Here is a 22,065-nt window from a genome sequence, read left to right on the forward strand (position 1 = left end):
ATTCGTTCTCAGAGTTCACACTCCTTTTTTAATAGATGGCGTAAAAATCAATATTACCAAGTATAGTAATCGGCAAACTTCTTGAGCAAATGACCTTGACTGCGCAGAACCGAATTTTAGATCACTTTGGTGGTGAGGGTGAGGCGCGACGGCAGGGGAAATCGTATCGAGCGCGTTATTGGTAGATCAGTCGAACCTTGCGTCCCGCACCGCGCCCTCATTCCGCTTGCTCCCAAAAGTACGCTTGCGTACAGTGGAAAGTCTATCGTTATTAATCGTTAAGTTATTTGTTATAATTTCTTGTGGACTTTGTTGCCATTGCTATTTGTTGAGTGTTTGTTGATTTTTTATAAAACATACACTATGCCGTGACAAACTGGTGTAGTACTTAAAAGAAAGGGTAGAAAATTTGTGTAAGACGTATATTGCTTCATTATAAAACACGGGAAGAATGATATAGAAAAATTAAAACAGACTTCGGAAGCAACAAAAACATCAGTGAGTACTGTTAGGTGCATTATTAACGAAGCTAAAGGCTCTGGCTTGCTCGCCGTGTTGCGGACTCCGGGTAAGAAAAGATCAGGGAAGAAGAAAGTTACCGGAATGGATAGTTTCGTTCAATCTGTAATAAAAAGATGTAATCATAATAATTACATAACAACCAGCGAAACTCCGTACCGTAGAAAGGCTTCGAAACATTTAAAGAAGATATAAATTTTAATGGCTCGGAATGAAGCTTACGACGAATTATGAAAGAGCTAGGCTTCAGATGGAAAAAAAGAACAGAAAATGATCGGAAGCTGGTAAATGAAAAAAGTAACATTCGATTACTACGAATAGAATATCTTCAAAAAATAATTAATTATAGACAAAAAAGAAGACCGAATCGACCGAGTTGTAAACTACGCCGATGAGCCCTATGTCGACTCATCACGATGATAGCGACTCGGGTGATGAAAACAGTGATGATGATGATGGTCAAGATTATGATAACGAAAAAAAAATATACAAATACCAGCTTCGCTTCAACTGAACCAAGACCTGGCAACAGCTCTAGTTTTGACTTAATAGAAGGAATATCTATTTTACCCCAAGATTAAATTATTACAATTATTAACCTATATGTTTTGTTGATATTCTAATAAATATATAAATAAATACATATGTTGATTTTAATAATTTTAATAGCATTATGACGCAGAGTAAGTAATGTTTTTTCACGTGAGTGTACCATGCGCAAACTTACCCCCACTACGTCAACAAATGCTCAAGAAGTTTGCCGGTTATTATAATAGAATTCAGTTTTGGCTTCGCACAATTTTCTTGATATAACATCACTGCTTAACACAAGGTATTAAGATTTAAAATTTGTGGGATCTCGTCTGTAACCGAAACGGTATAAACTCACTCGGCTCACTTGTTACTGACTACTCCGTCGGGTACACACACTCAAGAAAATGTGTATTTACTTTTTTTTCCCTACCTATGCTGATAGCCTTGAGAGGCTATATCAGCTTCGCTATAACGTGTAGGTGAGCTCACGGGACTCAAACCAGGAGGCGTTGCTAACACTGGCCCTAGCAACAGCAATGCTTCGAAGAATCTACCACCGGATCGGAAACGCGACCCATTGAGAAGATCCGGCGAGAAACTCAGTGGGCTGTGTCTATGGGTTAATTCGCTTAAGCTCTATATTAGATCTTTATCTATGATAGTAGGTTTTTCCCCCTTCATTATTCGCTGATAGCCTAAGGGACTATTACAGATCGGGCTCAACCTGAGAGAATTTGCTAACACTAGCCTTAGCAAGAGCAGTGCTTCGCAGAATCTACCAGCGAATCAGACGTTGCCGTGTTCCAATACTGGCCATTTGAAGTTACATAAACTATGTGTGGCCGGTAATAAATTCTAAAATCGAATTAATTTTTTATTTAAAAAATTTAGAATTCTATTTTCAAATTAATTCATTTGTTTGTTCATACATTAATGTACTACATTTATATATTTTTCATCAATATGGACACAATAAAAATATGTATAACTATGGAATAGGATTTCCAAAAAACAAATTCAAAACCCCAGAGGCATTACAAAATGCCTTTGAACAATCTGCTGGTTACCTTACACCTGACTTCTTCAAGAAGGGCATTGATATATTAATACTGCGGTGGTAAAGATGCATCAATACAATCTATACTAATATAATAATATAGATCTACAGTGGTTTTTACGGATGTTCCGTTATAACTACTGAACCATGCATCCGATTGACTTGAAACTTGGTGTCCGTGCAGAAAATACTTGTACTTAATGGATAGGCTAATATTTATATGAGTGTTGGACTCCCTACACGAGTTGCGGGGTTGTTAATGATGAGAATCTTTGTGGGGGTGAGAAATAATAATGTTAATTTTAAATGGCCACCGAAGCGGGCGGGTACATCTGGTATGTATATATATATATATATGTATTTTGATTGACAGAAATAAAAAATAATTATAAAGAAGATCACTTTAACTTCCTGAGTACTAAACGGCAATTTCGTTGGTAAAGTCCTTATAATAAAATAATAATTAGTATTGGATTCATAAATGAGTATTGATCACAAAATAATTTAATGGTACTTTTATTTTTCGATTTCGGATATACGACTCCAGTGATTTAATCATATCCCCTGTATTTCTTTAACTTGATTCAGTTAAATATTCCTTCAAAAACAAAAGAAAAAAAAAAAACTTAAACGTAAAAATATAACAATTCAGTTACCATATCTGTGTGATGTTAAATAATTGGTTCTTATTTATTATACATTAAAAAAAAAACACATTATTACTAGCGAGTGCAAAACTATCACAATTCTTTCATTACATTTAACTAGTTACTTAAAAATAATTAGATTTTTATTTCAGTCTGTGCTTTCGAGTGCTCCGGTGTTGCCATACCTGGAAAACGATAAGTTAATTTAAATGTTGCCAACTTAGTTTTTTTTTAATAAGAAAAGAATATGAGAAGTTAAACTCAAAATTAAACGTTAGGAACTCATATGACGGCTTATACCTAGATCTATAATGACAACTTAGGAACTTTTTTATTATTCTATAGCTAAAAGCAAAAGCTTCTGTACGGTTGGTTGGTGGCTGAACGGTTGGATTTCCCGTTTATTATTTTCATCTTAAAATCACTCGTAATCGACCAATTTTGACTTAGTTATCTAATTGCAAATTTTTACTGGTGGTAGGACCTTTTGTGAGTCTGCACGGGTAGGTACCACCACCCCACCTATTTCTGCCGTGAAGCAGTAATGCGTTTCGGTTTGAAGGGTGGGGCAGCCGTTGTAACTATACTTGAGACCTTAGCACTTATATTTCAAGGTGGGTGGCGCATTTATGTTGTAGATATCTATGAGTTCTAGTAACCAGTTAACACCAGGTGGGCTGTGAGCTCGTCCACCAATCTAAGCAATAAAAAATAAATAAATAAACTGGAAACGTCGGAAACTTTAAAATTCTATATGATCACTATTTCTTGGACCCCTTCGGTCAAATCATGACACAATTGAGTATGTAATACACGATGTTTCAACAGCATGGGGAGGGGGCAATAGTGGTCATATTTGTATGAGAAAATAAAACTGATTTCTTTATCGAAACGTGAATTTTAATAAAAAAAATAAAACTATTTATGATTATTTTTATATAAATATTTTGGGTGAAAATTATGACCATATACCTAGTTGAAACGTTTTGATTTCATTTATTTATTTATTATCTATTATTATTTATTATTATAATAATAAAGCTTTTTATTTCCCATCACCTAAGTTTTACAATTTTACACTTTTTATATAGTTTTTTTTTTTTCTATTATGTTGTTAATTTGATTTGCCTATACAAACGTTTTCTTCGATAGGAACCCACCCTTATTTGGGTATAGGCCTCCTAAAGTCCCAACTAACTAACTGAATATTAAATACTCACACGTCGGGGGGTGTCTGCTATATGCAAGTGTTCTTGAGGTGCACGGACAGCAGCCCCTTGGCGACGAATCCGCGACCGCACAGCGCGCACACGTACGGCCGCACACCGTTGTGGTATCTGCGAAAAATGATTATTTCATTTAAAAATCACTTTTTTTTCCTACCTATGCTAATAGCCTTGAGAGGCTATTTCAGCTTCGCCCTAACGTGTAGGTGAGCTCACGGGGCTCAAACCGGAGTGATGCTAACACTTACCCTAGCAAGAGCCGTGCTTCGCAGAATCTACCACCGGATCGGAAACGCGACCCACTGAGAAGATCGGGCGAGAAACTCAGTGGACTGTCTGTGGGTTAATTCGCTCCCTTCGTCGCAAACGACGGGTTCGACGAGGACGGTGACCGGCGCTTGTGGTACCTAAAAGCACCTTTAATGGATCGGGAGGATCCGTAATGACGTGTTTTGGGCGACGTCAACTGTTTACCATTCGGTCTACAGGATCGGGTATGTAAAAATCATCATGGCAGTGCCGGATTAAGCAAGCGCGGGGCCTGTAGCAGGTTACTAAATTATACTAATAATAATGTAGACTGTTAATCTTACAAATAAATATATAACTTTAACAACTTAAATCCAGCCATCTCAATTCTGCTACACATCCACACTGTGTCGGGTAAGAGTGCTTGCATACGTCAGACTTTTTGTAGAGCTGATTATCAGGCTGATTGAAATTCTACACGTTTATACAAACAACTTTTTCTTAATAAGTCACTCAAAAAATTAAGCTCGGGCAGAGATGAGTGGGTTTAAATATACGCGGCCCCGTTCGCGCGGGACCCGTAGCAATTGCTACTCTTGCTACATGGTTAATCCGGCACTGGATCATGGCCTAAACCATATATAGGCAACAACCGGCCCGCTGTAAGATATGAACATGTCCGCGAGACCTTTTGAAAAAACCCAATTAAACAAATATTACATTAAGTACTTATACTCACGGGAGTGAGCCCTTTGATAATGAAAAATCGATAGATTAGTTTCCCGAATTCAAGCTCAATATTTTCATTGATTTCGTTTAACTATCGTAGTTTGTAACAATTGCAAATTTAACAATTTAATTATAATGTATCTTTTTTTTTTAGTTTCATTTTGCTGTCGTATAACTTCATGTCTAATATTTATCGCAAAAAATATTATCACTACTTTAAAATGCACTAAATAAATACTTTTAAACGCGGCCCGCGAACGTATTTAGTTTTGTTCAAAGTTTACCCATACCTGGCCTAAAGGGTCGAAAGTATAGTCACAACGGCTGCCCCACCCTTCAAACCGAAAGGCATTACTGCTTCACGGCAGAAATAGGCAGGGCGTTGGTACCTACCCGCGCGGACTCACAAGAGGTCCTACCACCAGTAATTACGCAAATTATAATTTTGCGGAATTTTTATGTTATTCCTTCACCGTGGAAGTCAATCGTGAACGTTTGTTTAGTACGTATTTCATTAGAAAAATTGGTACCCGCCTGCGGGATTCGAATACTGTTGCATCGCTAGACATGAATGCACCGGACCTCTTAATCCTTTAGGCCACGACGACTTATATCTATAAATATAAATAAAATTGGAGTGTCTGTTTGTAATATTGAAATAACCGCTTTTTACTACATGTATATGAATATATATACGGTACATAAGCACACCAAAATAACATTTTTTCAATTTTTGTCTGTGTGTCTGTCTGTTACGGCTAATCTCTGGAACGGCTGGACCGGTTTTGACGAGACTTTCACTGATAGGTAGCTGATGATATAAGGAGTAACATAAGCTTTTTTAGTCTAGCTTCGCCCCGCGGCGTCACCCGCGGTACGACAATAACCGCGGATAACAGCGCGGGATTCAGCTATCAATAATAAAATGTAATACGATGTTTCCGGAACGAAAAGCGAGGGCGGGCCGCTAGTATAGTATATGTTGGTGGGCTACTGTCCCGGCCTAGGCTGGTGGTAGGACCTCTTGTGAGTCCACGCGGGTAGGTACCACCACCCTGCCTATTTCTGCCGTGAAGCAGTAATGCGTTTCGGTTTGAAGGGCGGGACAGCCGTTGTAACTATACTTGAGATCTTTAGAACTTATATCTCAAGGTGGGCGGCGCATTTACGCAGTAAATGTCTATGGGCCCCAGTAACCACTTAACACCATGTGGACTGTGAGCTCGTCCACCCATCTCAGCAATAAAAAAAAACTCACCTCTCGTGTATGACGAGCGTCGATCGCTGGCTGAACGCCTTCCCGCAGTGCGAGCACACGTACGGCTTCTCGCCGCTGTGGACGCGCTCGTGCAGCTTCAGGTTGCTCTTCTTGACGAAACCCTTACCGCATGTCCTTTAACAATAACACGTTTGAAGACGCTTTTTTTTAATGCATAGATGGGTGGACGAACTCACAGCCCAACTGGTGTTAAGTGGTTACTGGAGCAAATAAACATCTATCAACGTGAATGCGCCACCCACCTTAAGATATCGTCTTCTCGCATTAAGGACTGTATAATCTCAAAACTTACCAATTTTACAGGAGAGTGTTTTAAAAGTTTTACATGACTCGATGCTTGAAAGGCAAACGTGACTAAGCGACAATAACTGCTTTGTACATAAATGATAGGCAATAACCATATTCGATGCGCAAAAAATATATATTTCTAGGTCTATTTAAATCATTTCAATCCTACAGCTAGATTCGTTAAAATAGATTTTTTTTCAGGTATTTCAACTTTAAATTAGTCTACTGTAAAGTTCACGCATTGTCGCTTAGTCATGTTTGCCTTTCAAGCGTCGAACTGTGATATTTTTAATAATAATCATCTTTCCAATATTAATTTTTTATTTTTTACCAGTTACATTATCTGTTATATTTTATTCTCTTTTCTATCTATCTTTCATTATCTTTTAAAGTAAGATAAAATTATGTATTTATTTGGTTAATAGTAGTCAAAACATAGGTAAACAAAAAAAAAAAAAAAACTGCGCTCTTTTGACAGTATTTATCAGAAAAACACTGGTGATACCAAATGATTCCGCCTATTAACTCAATTCCAAATATTTTTGGCAATTGTACACTTTTAATGCGAAAGACGAATTCTTAAAATAATTTACTGAATTAAAAGAATTAAATTATTAAGAAAGAAAAAATCAACGTAGATTCGTCACTATAAGACTTAAAAAAAAAGCACAAAATTAAATGATAAGCTTGAGATCAATTTTAAGTCGTTCAGTACATCACTACTTAGATAAGTGAGCGAAATCTCATTCACACCCTACTAACTGTAAAATTCTTTATATTTAAACCACTTGTAAGGTATGTTTTGCTTGAATAAATTCATTTCATCATTTGCCATGTTTTAGCAGCTGAAATACCAAGTCACATAAACCAAGCCCGACCTCAAGACACTGTTAATACCTCGTAGGTGCAAAGAAACGGAAATGTTAATAACATTTTTTTTTGTATTTAGCAATGCAAAGTGCACAACACACATTTCTCTGAACGAAGCAAAACAAAAAACAAGCAGGAGGTATTTTTAAAAATTCAACAGCAATTGGGTTACGGACTTTTTGGCGGGAACGCGAGGAGTGAAGTTGTGTGATTTGTTTTATTTTGTCTATTTAGTGTTTCTTCAGGTTTAATTGTGTAATAATGGTGGTTTATTAACTGTTTAATATCTGTGAAAGTGCACAAATGTGGGAAAATGAAACAAAGCTGCTGGACGTAACTTCTCGGGTTCCTTCAAAAAGTCCACTGAAAAAATCTCAGTAAAAGACCACCATTTTACTGCGATTATATTTCATCCCATATCATCTCATTTCATTAAATTTCATCCCAGTTGATTAATGTCTCAAATTAATCATCTTCATTTCATTCCACTCCATATTATCATTTTTCATAAAATTAAGAATATAAAGTAAAATAAGACATGACTTAAAGGTTTTAGTTACCAGGTCATAAAATCTCTTAAAAAAAAAAACAATTGGGTTACACGAAATAATGATTTCAACTTCACGTACATATTTAAATAATAACTGTGGTTGCTGTCCAGTTGGTTTTTTTATTGCCTTTGTAGGAAGACTAGCATACGGCCCACTTGATGGTGAGTGGTTACCTTCGCCCATGGACTTCAGCAATGCCAGGGGCAGAGCCAAGCCGCTGCCTATTGCAAAATTGGATGGAGGAGAACGCCCGTAAAATAGATACAGTCGTCGTGGCCTAAAGGATAAGACGTCCGGTGCATTCGTTGTTGCGATGCACCGGTGTTCGAATCCCGCAGGCGGGTACCAATTTTTCGAATGAAATACGTACTTAACAAATGTTCACGATTGACTTCCACGGTGAAGGAATAACATCGTGTAATAAAAATCAAACCCGCAAAATTATAATTTGCGTAATCACTGGTGGTAGGACCTATTGTGAGTCCGCACGGGTAGGTACCACCGCCCTGCCTATTTCTGCCGTGAAGCAGTAATGCGTTTCGGTTTGAAGGGTGGGGTAGCCGTTGTAACTATACTGAGACCTTAGAACTTATATCTCAAGGTGGGTGGCGCATTTACGTTGTAGATGTCTATGGGCTCCAGTAACCACTTAACACCAGGTGGGCTGTGAGCTCGTCCACCCATCTAAGCAATAAAAAAAAAAAAAAAAAAAAAAAAAAGATAGAATCACAAACAAGCTATTCATCGAAACTCCCAGTAGTCGCGTTTCCTCTTATCAAAAATATACTTTATATTTATTTACTAGCTGACCCGGCAGACTTCGTAGTGCCTCAATCGATAAATAAAAGACCTAAGCTTTTGTATAAAATAAACTTAAAACAAACAAAAGGAATCCGTCCGACGGGGGACACATCAAAGGAAAATCAAAATTGTTATTTCTATTTAATTCCGAGTATTTTCATTTTTATCTACCTTTTAAACCTTCTCTGGACTTCCACAAATAATTCAAGACCAAAATTAGCCAAATCGGTCCAGCCGTTCTCGAGTTTTAGCGAGACTAACGAACAGCAATTCATTTTTATATACATATATCGACGCTTGAAAGGCAATCGTGACTAAGCGACAGTGCGTGAACTTTACAGCAGACTAATTTAAAGTTGAAATACCTGAAAAAAATTATATTATAACGAATCTAGCTGTAGGATTGAAATGATTTTAATAGAACTAGAAATATATATTTTTTGCGCATCGAATATGGTTATTGCCTATCATTTATGTACAAAGCAGTTATTGTCGCTTAGTCACGTTTGCCTTTCCAGCGTCGATATATAGATTTATTTATTTATTTATTTATTTACTCACGAACAAACGTTTGGCTTGTAGCCGGTGTGTATATTTATGTGTAGCTTGAGATGGTCCCTCGAGCTCATTGCCTTCCCGCACACGTTGCACAGGAAGTTCCTCTCGCCGGTGTGCGTCATAAAGTGCCGCCGCAGGGAATTGAGGTGCGCGAACTGCCGCGAGCACTTCCAGCAGCGGTGCGTCACGGCCTTCGAGGCGGACTCAGGGTGCGCGTTCGTCCGGTGGGCCTGCAGACATCTGGGAATATGTGGAACAAATATCTCTAACTGCTTCTTCTCAATCGTGTAGTATTGGAGGGGGCAGTTACCGTCGAAAATCAAAATCAAATTATTATTTTTTATCTATATTTTAATACGTGAAGGAAAACGTTGTATCCCTTTTTGCGAAAATTGCGCGGACGGAGGAGTATGAAATTTCCCATATTTATAGAGAATATAGAAAAGGAGTGCATAATGTTAATATTTTTTTAAATTATGCCTAAAAATACATTAAATCAATAAAAAAACAATTCATCCACTACCATGTATTTGACGCACACACGCATGCATACTATTTATTTATTTTCAAACTTTTGTTCTTGACGTCTTTGTCTGACGTTGGGAATAGATTTAATATTGTTTGTCTTTATTAATATTTTTCTATAGTGTAGTCTTGGCGAAATTTGTGATTATAGAAGTATAATAGTCTTTGAAGATAGAATCATAATAGTATAAACTTATGATTGCAATTAACTATAGTCGAATTTCGACTACCGGGCGACCAATAGTTCAACATAAATGAAAGTACATACTTGTTGAACGTCAAAAATACTACCGCCAATTCCTAAAAAACTAGCCTCCGTCCTGAGAAGAACTGACAAAAAACTCAGCCAGCATGCCTTTTTTTTTTTAATATTAGATTTTTTTTAATATTCCTTTTTACAATGAGTATTATAACGTAACAATTATTGGAATATTGAAATGCCCGGAGCGAGCAACTCATTCCCACTTTGTGCAATCTTATAGATTAATCATTGACTTTATGGTAAGCTTTTCTTAAACCTATGTATATGTAGGTTCTGAACATCTTGTGGGATTTTGTTGTACAGGCGCACAGACAAACACCCGAATGAATTTCGTATCTTATCTAACCTACTCATCGGCACAACAGGCTTGTGTTTGTGTTTGTTGTGTGTTGACAATATATGAACCTATATACATTTAACGGTAGGCAGCTTCTTGGCTGCGTCCCTGGCATTGCAGACGTCCATGGGCGACGGTAGCCACTCACAACCAGGTGGGCCGTAAGCTCGTCCGCCGACCAAGGCAATAAATAATTTATATATTATAGTAAAGACAATTTATATGCGATTTATCACTTTTGAATGAAGAAGCATGAAATTCAGCACTAGAGTTTATTATTTGTAAAATTATTATTTGTAATATATTCAACTTTATGCAAAGTAACAGAGGGGCGGATTTAATGACTAAGGCATTCTCTACCAATCAACCAAGGGTAGCGTAGTGAATCTTGTGATATGTACATTCTTTCTTGAGAAAAAGAAATAAATATAATAATAAATCCTTATGTATGTACATGTATATATATATACATTAAATAATTTCTAAAACATGTTAGGTAATAAATTTTCAATTCATAAGTCTCACCTCATGTACATAAATTCTTCAGGACAAAAATCACAAACATAACGATTTTGCTTCTTCAGCTGCATGGCCTCGTCGTCGACTGGATTGTGGCTGTGCGACAGACCTGGACACGAAGTTTCAATATTGCAATAAAGTTAAAATACCTACTAGAGAAGACCAACGTACGAACCAGACGCATCTTAGTTACTCGGCGAATATTACGGTCTTTCCAGATTTTATCGAGGCTAGTCATGGCGCTTTTAGCCATCCCGATACGGCGTCCGATGTCTACCGAGTAATAAAACCCGCTCGGTGGTAGAAGTCATCGTGACCTAACGGATAAGACGTCCGGCGCATTCGTGTTGAGCGATGCGCCGGTGTTCAGATCTCAGGCGGGTACCAATTTTTCTAAAGAAATACGTACTCGACAAATGTTCACGATTGACTTCCACGGTGAAGGAATAACATCGTGTAATAAAGATGAAACCCGAAAAATTAAAATTTTCGTAATTACTGGTGGTAGGACCTCTTGTGAGTCCGTACGGGTTCGTACCACCACCCTGCCTATTTCTGCCGTGAAGCAGTAATGTGTTTCGGTTTGAAGGGCGGGGCAGCCGTTGTAACTATACTGAAACCTTAGAACTGATATCTCAAGGTGGGTGGCGCATTTACGTTGTAGATGTCTATGGGCTCCAGTAACCACTTACCACCAGGTGGGCTGTGAGCTCGTCCACCCATCTAATCAATAAAGGAAAAAAAAGACGATATGCGTATTATGGGAGTGAGCGAAGAAATGGTATATGATAGAGTATGGAGAAAATATGTTACGCCAACCCCAAGTGACTGGGAGAAGGGCAGGAGAATGATGATGACGATGAAAATCATAAAACGTTGCTTGTTATTTAAGAAAAAACTTTAAATCTACTTTTTTAATGGCAACACTAAAGCTTCAATAGTTACAGAACAAATAATAAAATAATCGGTTCAAAAACAGAGGAGAAAATGGTGCCTGAGTTTTTTTTTTTTTTTCACATTTATAAATCGAAAATAAAAATAATCCAATTCCCTTTGAACCTGGTATGATATACGGCTTACCGTGCACCATGACTTGTTGTGAAGACGTGAACGATTTGTCGCACAACGCGCATCGGTAGGGCCGGTGGTCGCGTTTCCAATGGTTCTGCCAATGTTCCGCCCACGTATCTTTCTTTACAGACTGTAAAATTTAACAAATTTTTTTTGTTTTTATTATATTACTAGCGACTCGCCCTCGCTTCGCTTCGGAAACTGTAATTTATTATTGATTTCTCCACTATTTAATGGATGTTGTTATACATATAAACCTTCCTCTTCAATCACTCTATCTATTTAAAAAAAACGCATCAAAATCCGTTGCGTAGTTGTAAAGATTTAATATAGGCATACATAGGGATATAGGGACAGAGAAAGCGACTTTGTTTTATACTATGTAGTGAAGACATGAATGTTTAAGTAATTAATTAAAAAGTCTAATTCCTTGATGTTTTTCGATTGCGCTCAATGTAAAGCAAATTATTACAGATGTGCACGGGGTCAACGACACGGTTTGTGACTAAGGAAGACCGCCTTTTGTCTCCGGTACAGATTACACATTCACGGAATCATATTATTACTTAGTTATTAGGTAACGTAACGAATTTATGGATAGATACGTAGCCTGTCGACGAATGTCAAAAATCGAATCATATGGCATATACCTTTTTTCTTTATTTGTATTTGAGAGATTACTGGTGGCCCGGAGGCTAGGATGGGTGGGATTTGCTAATAGCTACCCGAGCGCCTCAAAAGTAGACCTAACAAACTCAAGAGTAGCTGCTTCGCGAATGAATCTACTACCGGACCGGAATCGCGACCAGTGGAGAAGATACGGACATACCTTGAGGTTAAAGGCTTAAGTTAAGCAATCTGTACTAATATTATAAAGAGGAAAGATTTGTTTGTTTGTTTGTTTCGAATAGGCTCCGAAACTACTGGACCGATTTGAAAAATTCTTTTTCCATTAGAAGCCGACATTGTCCCTGATGAACATAGGCTACTTTTTTTTATTTTTTTTTGTTTGTTTCATGTGTGTTTTAATGTTTCCGAAGCGAAGCGAGGGCGGGTCGCTAGTATAATATAATTTCAATAGCCCAGAAACTATGTATTTATATTGTTAATGAAAAAGACGATACTAATTAGTTTAGTATTTTCTAATAACAATATAACACTTTGTTTAACACCATAATAATATGTACAGAGTAAGCATATAAAAACAAATAATAGTTGGTGATATAAATTGGCGGCCTTATCGCTGAAAGCGATCTCTTCCAGGCACCTTGCAGGGAGAGGAATAAGCGAACTGGACTGTGATAAACTTAAATAAAAATATATACTTTAGTTGTAAATTAAGCATATTGTATTAATTAAAACATACCTTTCTACATCTCGTGCATTTTAATGGATTCTGATCAGGTATTGGAGGCACCTGAAGATTATTCGTCTTTGGAATATCCTTTCCGTGTGTTCTGAGGAAATAAAATTGCATTTAAGACTTAATAAAATCAAATTAAACACTGATGGCCTTTCGAATGTATAGACATGGCAGGCTAGACAAGACAACATGACTCCTGCTCAGTTGGAGGAATATGAGGTTCAAAGTCTTGATTGCTCAGGATCAAACTCTATCTCACAGTGCAAATTACTGTTTCACAATACAAATAGAAAAGATGATGGTACGATTTCCAGATTGAATATTCTCTAGACTAATTTAACAAAAAGGAGATTTAATGTATTTATACCATTAAGCTGTTCCTACATTTCTTGACATATTCTATCATATTCAGCAATGACACCATGCTGGTGTATGAATTCCACACGCATGTCGTTGCACATTGATATCTATAAGCTCCTGTTACCACTTAACACCAGGTAGGTACTCTGTGAGCTCCACTACCCATTTAAGCAATAAAAAAAACTATGACTAAATCTATCAAATTGATTCATTGCATTTACTAAACTGCTAAATTGTAACCAACAAAACAGTGTACAATTATAAGCAAAACACAAACACATATTTACTTATAGTGCTTCAACAATGTACTCTTAAACTTGCAATTCTTTAGACAAATACAACAACGATATTTGTCTTTTAAGTTAGGCAAGTCATCGAAATCTGCACTGTTTTCATCTTTGACTTCCTGTTTAACTGGTACATCTGTTTCGTCGACCAAATTATAAGGGCCCTCAGGGAACTGCTTTAGTAAAATCGACCAATCTTCCATAAGCTCAGACTTGTTTCCGCATGAATTTTTCTTCACACCATTACTTTTTACGTCCTGTTTCTCTCTGTTTTTTAATCTTATTACATCAATATCGTTTTTCTTTGCTTTTAGATTTGTTAAATAGACATCATCACTGTCATCTGAGTAGTGATAGTTCTCCTCTGCTTCAATATCTTCTTGTTTTATTTCTTTTGGCGTTTCAACTTTAATTTTGACAACTTCATCTACTGGTATACCTTCATCAATTCGATGGCTTTGTTCACATGTTTTAGGAGGTAGAATTGGTGTCTTCGGTTTTCCAAGTATGAGATCTACAGTTGTGTTGTGTGTTCCTTGCTGTTTTAAGAAAGCTTGTAGCCTGAAATGTTTACATTAACAATTATTTTACTTATTTTAATTGAGAGTTAAATATTGTGCAAGTTGGTTCCAAAATTTATATAGGGATCAGAATTCTTGTCATGTCCCTAAATACTAAGAATCGTGCTAAACCTCAGACTAAAATGTTTCTCAATAAGTGGGCGCCGTTTTCTACTTAAGTAAAAAAAGTTAAATTTCTATTACTCAGCTGGACAGACCAGTTTACTTAATTCAAATATCATAAACCACAATCTGGAGCAAAAACAGCACGCATCTACACACAACATAGTCATCAACATCAACATCTGTATGTCATCTCAACTGTTGTTTTGTTAAACAATGTTTAAAATGTTGCATTAGTAAAATTTATTTTATCAACCAACATACTTTGGAAGTAACAAATAGGTATCATTTTCTGTGGTGATGCATAAAGTTGAAATCACAAGTACTTGCATTAGTACCTATCATGCTTGACAAAGACACTTCTACTTTACAAAGTTGATATAAGTGCTTCGCATAAGAAATAAAAAATAGGCAAAATATTGTGGTATGTTAACTGTTTTAAAAATAAACACTTACTTATTTTCCACTACAATAGTTTCATTACAAAACTCATAAAACTCGTTAACTTTACGACTGCAATGATCACAAATCTTCTGGGGCAGCCGATCGTTCTTGTCAATCTACGGTAAACAAAAATTTGTTTGGTAGGTTATCACGTCCGAAATTAATTAAATATGCCATTTAATAATAACATACCTTAACGGGTAATAACGCCATTTTAAGGTACCATGCATTCTTTTCGTCAAATATATAATTGTTGACGAATTTATCGGAACAACACAAACGGCAAATAGTATCCATAATTTTAAGTAAGTAATAAAATAAATGTCTAGAACAGTTGTGTTTATTCACTTCGCAAGTGACAGATGGAGGGCCCCCGGCCCCCCTGGTGCGCTTCTATTATCAATGCCCAAACCAGCCATTTGTCAAAATAAATTATTGATGGTTTAGTGCTGCCAGCCTAAATGAGTATGTTGAGAGACCTAAAATTGCTTTATACGTTTTATATTTATGTTGACAAGCGCCTGCTAGGGGTGGGCGGAGGCGGAGCAGGAGATGGAGGATAGAAAGCGCTGCGCCAAACTTTTGATTAATGAACACGATGTTTTGAAAGTTAACTTGGCTCAGTTAAATCGCAAATATTCACAACAATGTTAACTTTTGTGACGTGTTGGAAACTCGATCATAACAGTCGATGGCTACGTCATAGCCACGTTTAAAAGCTCTGAACTTGATCTAATTTAAATGGTGAAGTAAATTTAAAACAAAATATTTTTCTGCTACAGTGGCACATCTCGCAGCCTCTTGGTGGTAAGTGATTATCGAAGCCCATCGAGATAATAACGTAACTATAAGATGAAATATCTATGGGTTCCAGTAACCACTTTACACTAAATGGATCATGAGCTCGATCATCCAACTATTTAAAAAAGTGAATCTTTACTTGCCCCGTTTGAAAAATAACTACTTCTCCTCATTTTTTGTAGGTAATGTCGCTTTCCTTACCACCATTATTGTATGATAATAAAAATAGTTACAAAATGGTATGTGGTATTTTTGTTTAGAGATTATGTTTCAAATTTAGTGGTACTAAGTAAACAATTTTCTGATGTGTATGGGTTTCAGCAAACAATGCCGAGCTAATGCAATAAAAAGTACATATCACTCTTTTTTTTCCTACCTATGCTGATAGCCTTGAGAGGCTATATCAGCTTCGCCCTGGCATGTAGGAGCTCACAGGGCTCAAACCGGAGTGGTGCTAAAACTGGCCCTAGCAAGAGCAGTGCTTCGCAGAATCTACCACCGAATCGGAAATGCGACCCACTGAGAAGATCTGGCGAGATACTCAGTGGAAGTATCACTCCATTCAACGTAGTTCCTATGGTTTATTAGTTAGTTAGTACATTAATAATGAGAACTTTATAAAAGTGTTCAAATTAGATACCGATTAAAGTAAATTACAATGCTCATAATTTACGTTCGTACTATCTATTTTGAAATTTTGCTGGTTTCGGTGCATTGCAAACTTCCTGAAAATACTATTTTCGCGCGATAGCCAGCCCGCGATAACGCTCCGACTACCACTTATCTTTATCGTACGCCTTAAACAAATAAAGTGTACAAAACTAGATAAGAACATATCACCACAATCGTATATCTGGTATGACATACGTGGAGAAGTTTTCATTTTCGAAAACCACCGATTTCGTTTTGAAATCGAACTGAACGAAATATGTTTTGTGCTGCAAATGAATAATAAAATAGCTACCGTATTTAAATAAATAAAGTAGGTATTAAAACTCCATAGATATAATTGTTACGTAACATGAAGTCACGAATGTCTTCCACGACATACAGCAGTAACATTGCCCAATGGAATAAAGTCCTTTGTAAAGTGAAATATCTGCTGGAAATCCCGCTTTTGTTGCTCACGTCTCAAGTGGGGTAGTAGTAGTATCTAGTAGTAGTAGTAGTAGTAGTAGTAGTAGTAGTAGTAGTAGTAGTAGTAGTAGTAGTAGTTGTTGTTGTTGTTGTTGTTATGGTAGTAGTAGTAAATGAGGCATCTAGAAATTTCAGTAACCGCATTATACCAGGCGGAACACAAACTCATTGCTCTTTTAGAGAAATAAAAACGGGAGTCTTTCTTTTTTTCAAACAAAACCTTTTTGCTGATTCGTGCAGCTATTCGCCGATACAGGATTAACTTCAGAAAGGCAGTCGACCTGGAATCTTCGTGTCAAATCAAACCAAAGCATTTACAATATCATCTTGTGTTTAACTCACTATTTAGATGAGATAAAATTCAAGGTCTAGAAGAACGAAAATAATTATACAAGACAATTCAATCTTGGACCTCGTGTCACAATATAATATTCAGATTCCTAGGTCTATGGTCCTCTAGTATAATCAATTAACATCAAGTGAGCCCAGAAAAGTCTGCTCAACTAGAAAAAAAGAACAGAAGATGTGTAGCGGGTAACCATCATACAACACAAAATATTTGATAGATGTCTGAATCTGGCTTGCGAAATTTTCAAGATAAGCTTGCATATATACAAATTCCGAACAACAACACCCGGACATCTCCCCGAATCCTGATCACGCAGGAACCAATTAGCGTGGACGCCCTAAACACGTCCTTACGGATCCATCAGATCCAATAACCCTTGCATAAGACGTCTTCAGCTGTAACGCTAGCCCCGGTGTGGCGGGTAGCCATCATACAACGCAAGATAATTGACAGATGCCTGAATCTCGCTTACGACATTTTCAAGATAAAGCGCATATATACAAGTTCCGAACAACAACATTCGGACCGTCGGTCTACCGAGCAATATCATCCGCTCGGTGGAAGATCTTCCCTTTGTCGTCAAAGCCTTCTCAAACTGGTGACCTCCGACGTGATATGAACACGCAACCTTCTGATTCATCATCAGCGCATCAAGAACTTCAGCTACCACAATCCCCGCATTCTCGCAGATAAAAGCACGTCATTGACAGTCGTCCTACAGCAAGCCAGCATCGCAGCCTCAACAGGACCATCGCAGCCGACTCACCGCGCTTCCTGGTCCTACGGCACGCAACTTCACTGCCTCATCACGCCGCTACAGTTCATCGCAGCCCACGACCGGATCATCAACGCTTGGGGTCACACATCTCCGGCGTGGCAGCTCTGCATCACATGGACTACTAGCGACACGCACGCAACATTCAAGCTCAGTCTCGACTCACCGCAGACTTCGAGCAGCACTGGCGACAATCACGCAGCATTCAGCTCAGTTTCGACTCACTGCAAACTTCGAGCAGCACTGGCGACACGCACGCAGCATTCAAGCTCAGCCTCGACTCACCGCAGGCTTCGAGCAGCACTGGCCCTTGCAAGCTAATCTCAGCACGGACAACGTTAACTAAAAAATGACACGACCTCCAGTCTCGGAGGGGAGTGATGTGGCGGGTAGCCATCATACAACGCAAGATAATTGACAGATGCCTGAATCTCGCTTACGACATTTTCAAGATAAAGCGCATATATACAAGTTCCGAACAACAACATTCGGACCGTCGGTCTACCGAGCAATATCACCCGCTCGGTGGAAGATCTTCCCTTCGTCGTTAAGACTCCCAAACCGGTAACCTCACTCGTCAAACTTGTTCGAAAGAGTTCAACGTGCAACCTAACCAATGCATCAACCCGCTGAGTTTCTCGCTGGTTCTTCTCAGCGGGTCGCGATCCTGATCCGGTAGTAGATTTATTCGCGAAGCAGTTGCTCCTAAGATTCTAAGACGGATATTCGGTGCTGTGCAGGAAAACGAGATATGGAGGACGCGCTATAACCACGAGTTGTATGATGTTTACAAAAATCCTAACATCATAACAACTATAAAGATTGGATGCCTACGATGGGCAGGACATGTGGTTCGAATGGAGAGTACCAGAATGCCGAGACAATTGCTCTATGGCAAACCAGAGGGCCGCAGAAGTCGTGGCAGACCCAAACTCCGATGGTTGGATGGCGTGGAGCGCGACCTCAAAAATATCGGCGTCAAGAACTGGAAGGAGAAAGCCCTGAACAGAGCAATCTGGAGAGACATACTGGACCAGGCTAGGGCCCACCCTGGGCTGTAAGGCCTAAGATGATGATGATGGGTTGCTCCTGAGTTGTTAGGTCTCCTTTGGAGGTGCTCGAGCAACTGTTAGCAAATCCTGGCTGAGCCTTTGCTCGCCCACCTGTCCTGGTGAAACTGAAAAGGCCTCTGGGCCACCAGTAATCTCTCATTCATACAAAAAAAAAACACCTGGACCGCCGGTCTACCGAGCAATAAAACCCGCTCGATGGAAGATTTGGAAGTCGTCGTGGCCTAAAGGATAAGACGTCCAGTGCATTCGTATCTAGCGATGCACCGGTGTTCGAATCCCGAAGGCGGTTACCAATTTTTGTAATGAAATACGTACTTAAACAAATGTTCACGATTAACTTCTATGGTGAAGGAATAACATCGTGTAATAAAAATCAAATCCCCTAAATTATAACTTGCGTAATTAGTGGTGGTAGGAACTCTCGTGAGTCAGCACGGGTAGGTACCACCACCCTGCCTATTTCAACCGTGAAGCAGTAATGCGTTTCGGTTTGAAGGGTCGGGCAGCCGTTTTAACTATACTGAGACCTTAGAACTCATATTTCAAGGTGGGTAACGCATTTACGTTGTAGATGTCTATGAGCTCCAGTAACTTAACACCAAGTGGGCTGTGAGCTCGTCCACCCGTCTAAGCAATAAAAAAATAAAAATTGCGGTTACGTATTGACGTGTAAAATGTCTGGATACGATAGAACAACGCATTCTTGAATACAATTTTGACCCTATCTATGTCAACTCATTACGTAGCTGTTGAAGCCTATGCGGGTCATGGAAAACGATCATCGCTGCGTGCAACAGTTAAATTATTCAATTACCTACATTTTTAGTATACTTTTTTTTTTTTTTATTGCTTAGATGGATGGACGAGCTCATAGCCCACCTGGTGTTAAGTGGTTACTGGAGCCCATGGACATCTACAACGTAAATGCGCCACCCACCTTGAGAAATAAGTTCTAAGATCTCAGTATAGTTACAACGGCTGCCCCACCCTTCAAACCGAAACGCATTACTGCTTCACGGCAGAAATAGGCAAGGCGGTGGTACCTACCCGCGCGGACACACAAGAGGTGCTTTGCTGCTTTGCTTGGTGTATATCTATAACGGAATCTTTGAGCGTGATTTTCACCCCCTTCAAAACGTCAAATTGATTTGAAACTTGACCATACCTGACTAAGGACCGATGAGAAAACAATAATTTAACTAAATTGATCGATTTTTATGATTAATATCTTCAGAATTAACACTGAAAACACGGTATGGTCTTGTGTCACGTACTTAAGACCTGCTACCTTCTATGGATATGATAGCCGCTTCTCAGACTCCTCTGGGTTTAAAACCTAATTCCCCTTTAAAGATCCGGTAGTTACAGAGCCTATCGTCGGATAGAATTGGATGCTGAAATTGACAGTGAGAGTCCCATATAGTGGTGATGCATTAGATAAAATGCTTAGATTAAGAATTTAATTCAATTTTTTTTCTACCAGCCCCCAGCCTCGCCACAAAGATCATAGAACAACCTAATTAATGGTTTTCACATGTGATGCACTAAAAGGCCGATACCTCCGTGCTAGGAAATTAACATCGTTAAAAATTTAAAAAATATATAAATAAATACGTAACGTAAACGTACTATGCGTAAGATTCCCGATCCTGCGGAAAGAATGGAAAGCAGTCGACGTCGCCCCAAACACGTCATCTCGAATCCGGTGCTTTTAGGTACCTCAAGTACCAGTCACCGTTCAGTCGGCGTCGATGCACCACTTTGACAAAGCGGCACGACACGAGAACCCGCTCATCGTGGCCACCGGTAACGTTCCCGATCCTGCGGAAAGAATGGAAAGCAGTCAACGTCACCCCAAACACGTCATTTCGGATCCTCCCGATCCACTAACGGTGCTTTCAGGTACCTCAAGCACCAGTCACCGTTTTCGTCGAACCCGTCGGCTTCGACGAAGGGCTCGACGAGTAAATTAACCCTCAGACACAGCCCACTGAGTTTCTCGCCGGATCTTCTCAGTGGGTCGCGTTTCCGATCCGGTGGTAGATTCTGCGAAGCACGGCTCTCTAGCTCTTGCTAGGGTTCGTGTTAGCAACGTCGTCAGGTTTGAGCCCCGTGAGCTCACCTACTAGTTAAGGTTACGCTGGAATAGCCTCTCAAGGCTACCAGCATAGGTAGGAAAAAAAAAAACTATGCGTAATACAGTCGATTTCTTGATTTGAAACACGAAATTAAAGTGACTCAATATATTCAGATATTAAATTTTTACTAAGTCATTATTACGAGCTTAAGAAGTTTCGTATATTTTCACTTTTTTTTTCGGATAAAACTCTTCAGAGTTCTTTACAAGCAATTTACATTCGTGTTTTGTGTTAATGTTAAAGCCACGGTATTATTTATGTTATCATTTCAACTAGAATCATGTAGCACACGTTTTCGTGTGAAAATTTATTGGGAACATGTAGGTATGTACTTTGTGAGTACTTACATACTTTGATAAGAAGAAATAAGTTCAGGTGTGGCCGCTATCAACGATAGAGTATCTTCTTGTACGAAATGTTTAAAATTTTTTAAATCAATATCTGTAAAATTCGAACATACATACTCATTGCTTATTTTACTATGTGTTTCACATACTAACGGTACCCGCCTTTTTATATCGAATAAAACAATCTATTTTTTATTTTATTTTTGTAGTTTTTGTTTGTATTTTAATGTTCGTATTCGCTCATACTTTTTCCTCGTAGTTTCGTTTTTAACTATACTTATTACTT

General features: G+C 38.4%; 1 protein-coding gene across 2 annotated transcripts; it reads right to left on the bottom strand.

Moving 5' to 3' along the window:
• Positions 1-2,610: 2,610 nt before the first annotated feature.
• LOC119628417 (zinc finger protein 484) lies at positions 2,611-15,638 on the bottom strand. 2 transcript variants are annotated; one of them, XM_038020982.2, is made up of 10 exons: positions 15,352-15,638; positions 15,172-15,275; positions 14,033-14,593; positions 13,389-13,479; positions 12,032-12,152; positions 10,958-11,060; positions 9,312-9,548; positions 6,220-6,354; positions 3,978-4,094; positions 2,611-2,942 (listed from the first exon to the last, which is right to left on the bottom strand). In XM_038020982.2, exons 1-9 carry the CDS (start codon positions 15,454-15,456, stop codon positions 3,995-3,997), a joined length of 1,557 nt encoding a protein of 518 aa, XP_037876910.1. In that variant the 5' UTR covers positions 15,457-15,638; the 3' UTR covers positions 2,611-2,942; positions 3,978-3,994. The 2 variants fall into 2 exon arrangements, with proteins under 2 accessions (XP_037876910.1, XP_062532567.1); XM_062676583.1 differs by lacking the exon at positions 2,611-2,942 and having other exon boundaries at positions 3,976-4,094; positions 15,352-15,578.
• Between the last annotated feature and the right edge of the window lie 6,427 nt (positions 15,639-22,065).

This window comes from Bombyx mori, chromosome 27, assembly GCF_030269925.1.
Source record: "Bombyx mori chromosome 27, ASM3026992v2".
Taxonomy (NCBI): Eukaryota; Metazoa; Arthropoda; class Insecta; order Lepidoptera; family Bombycidae; genus Bombyx; species Bombyx mori.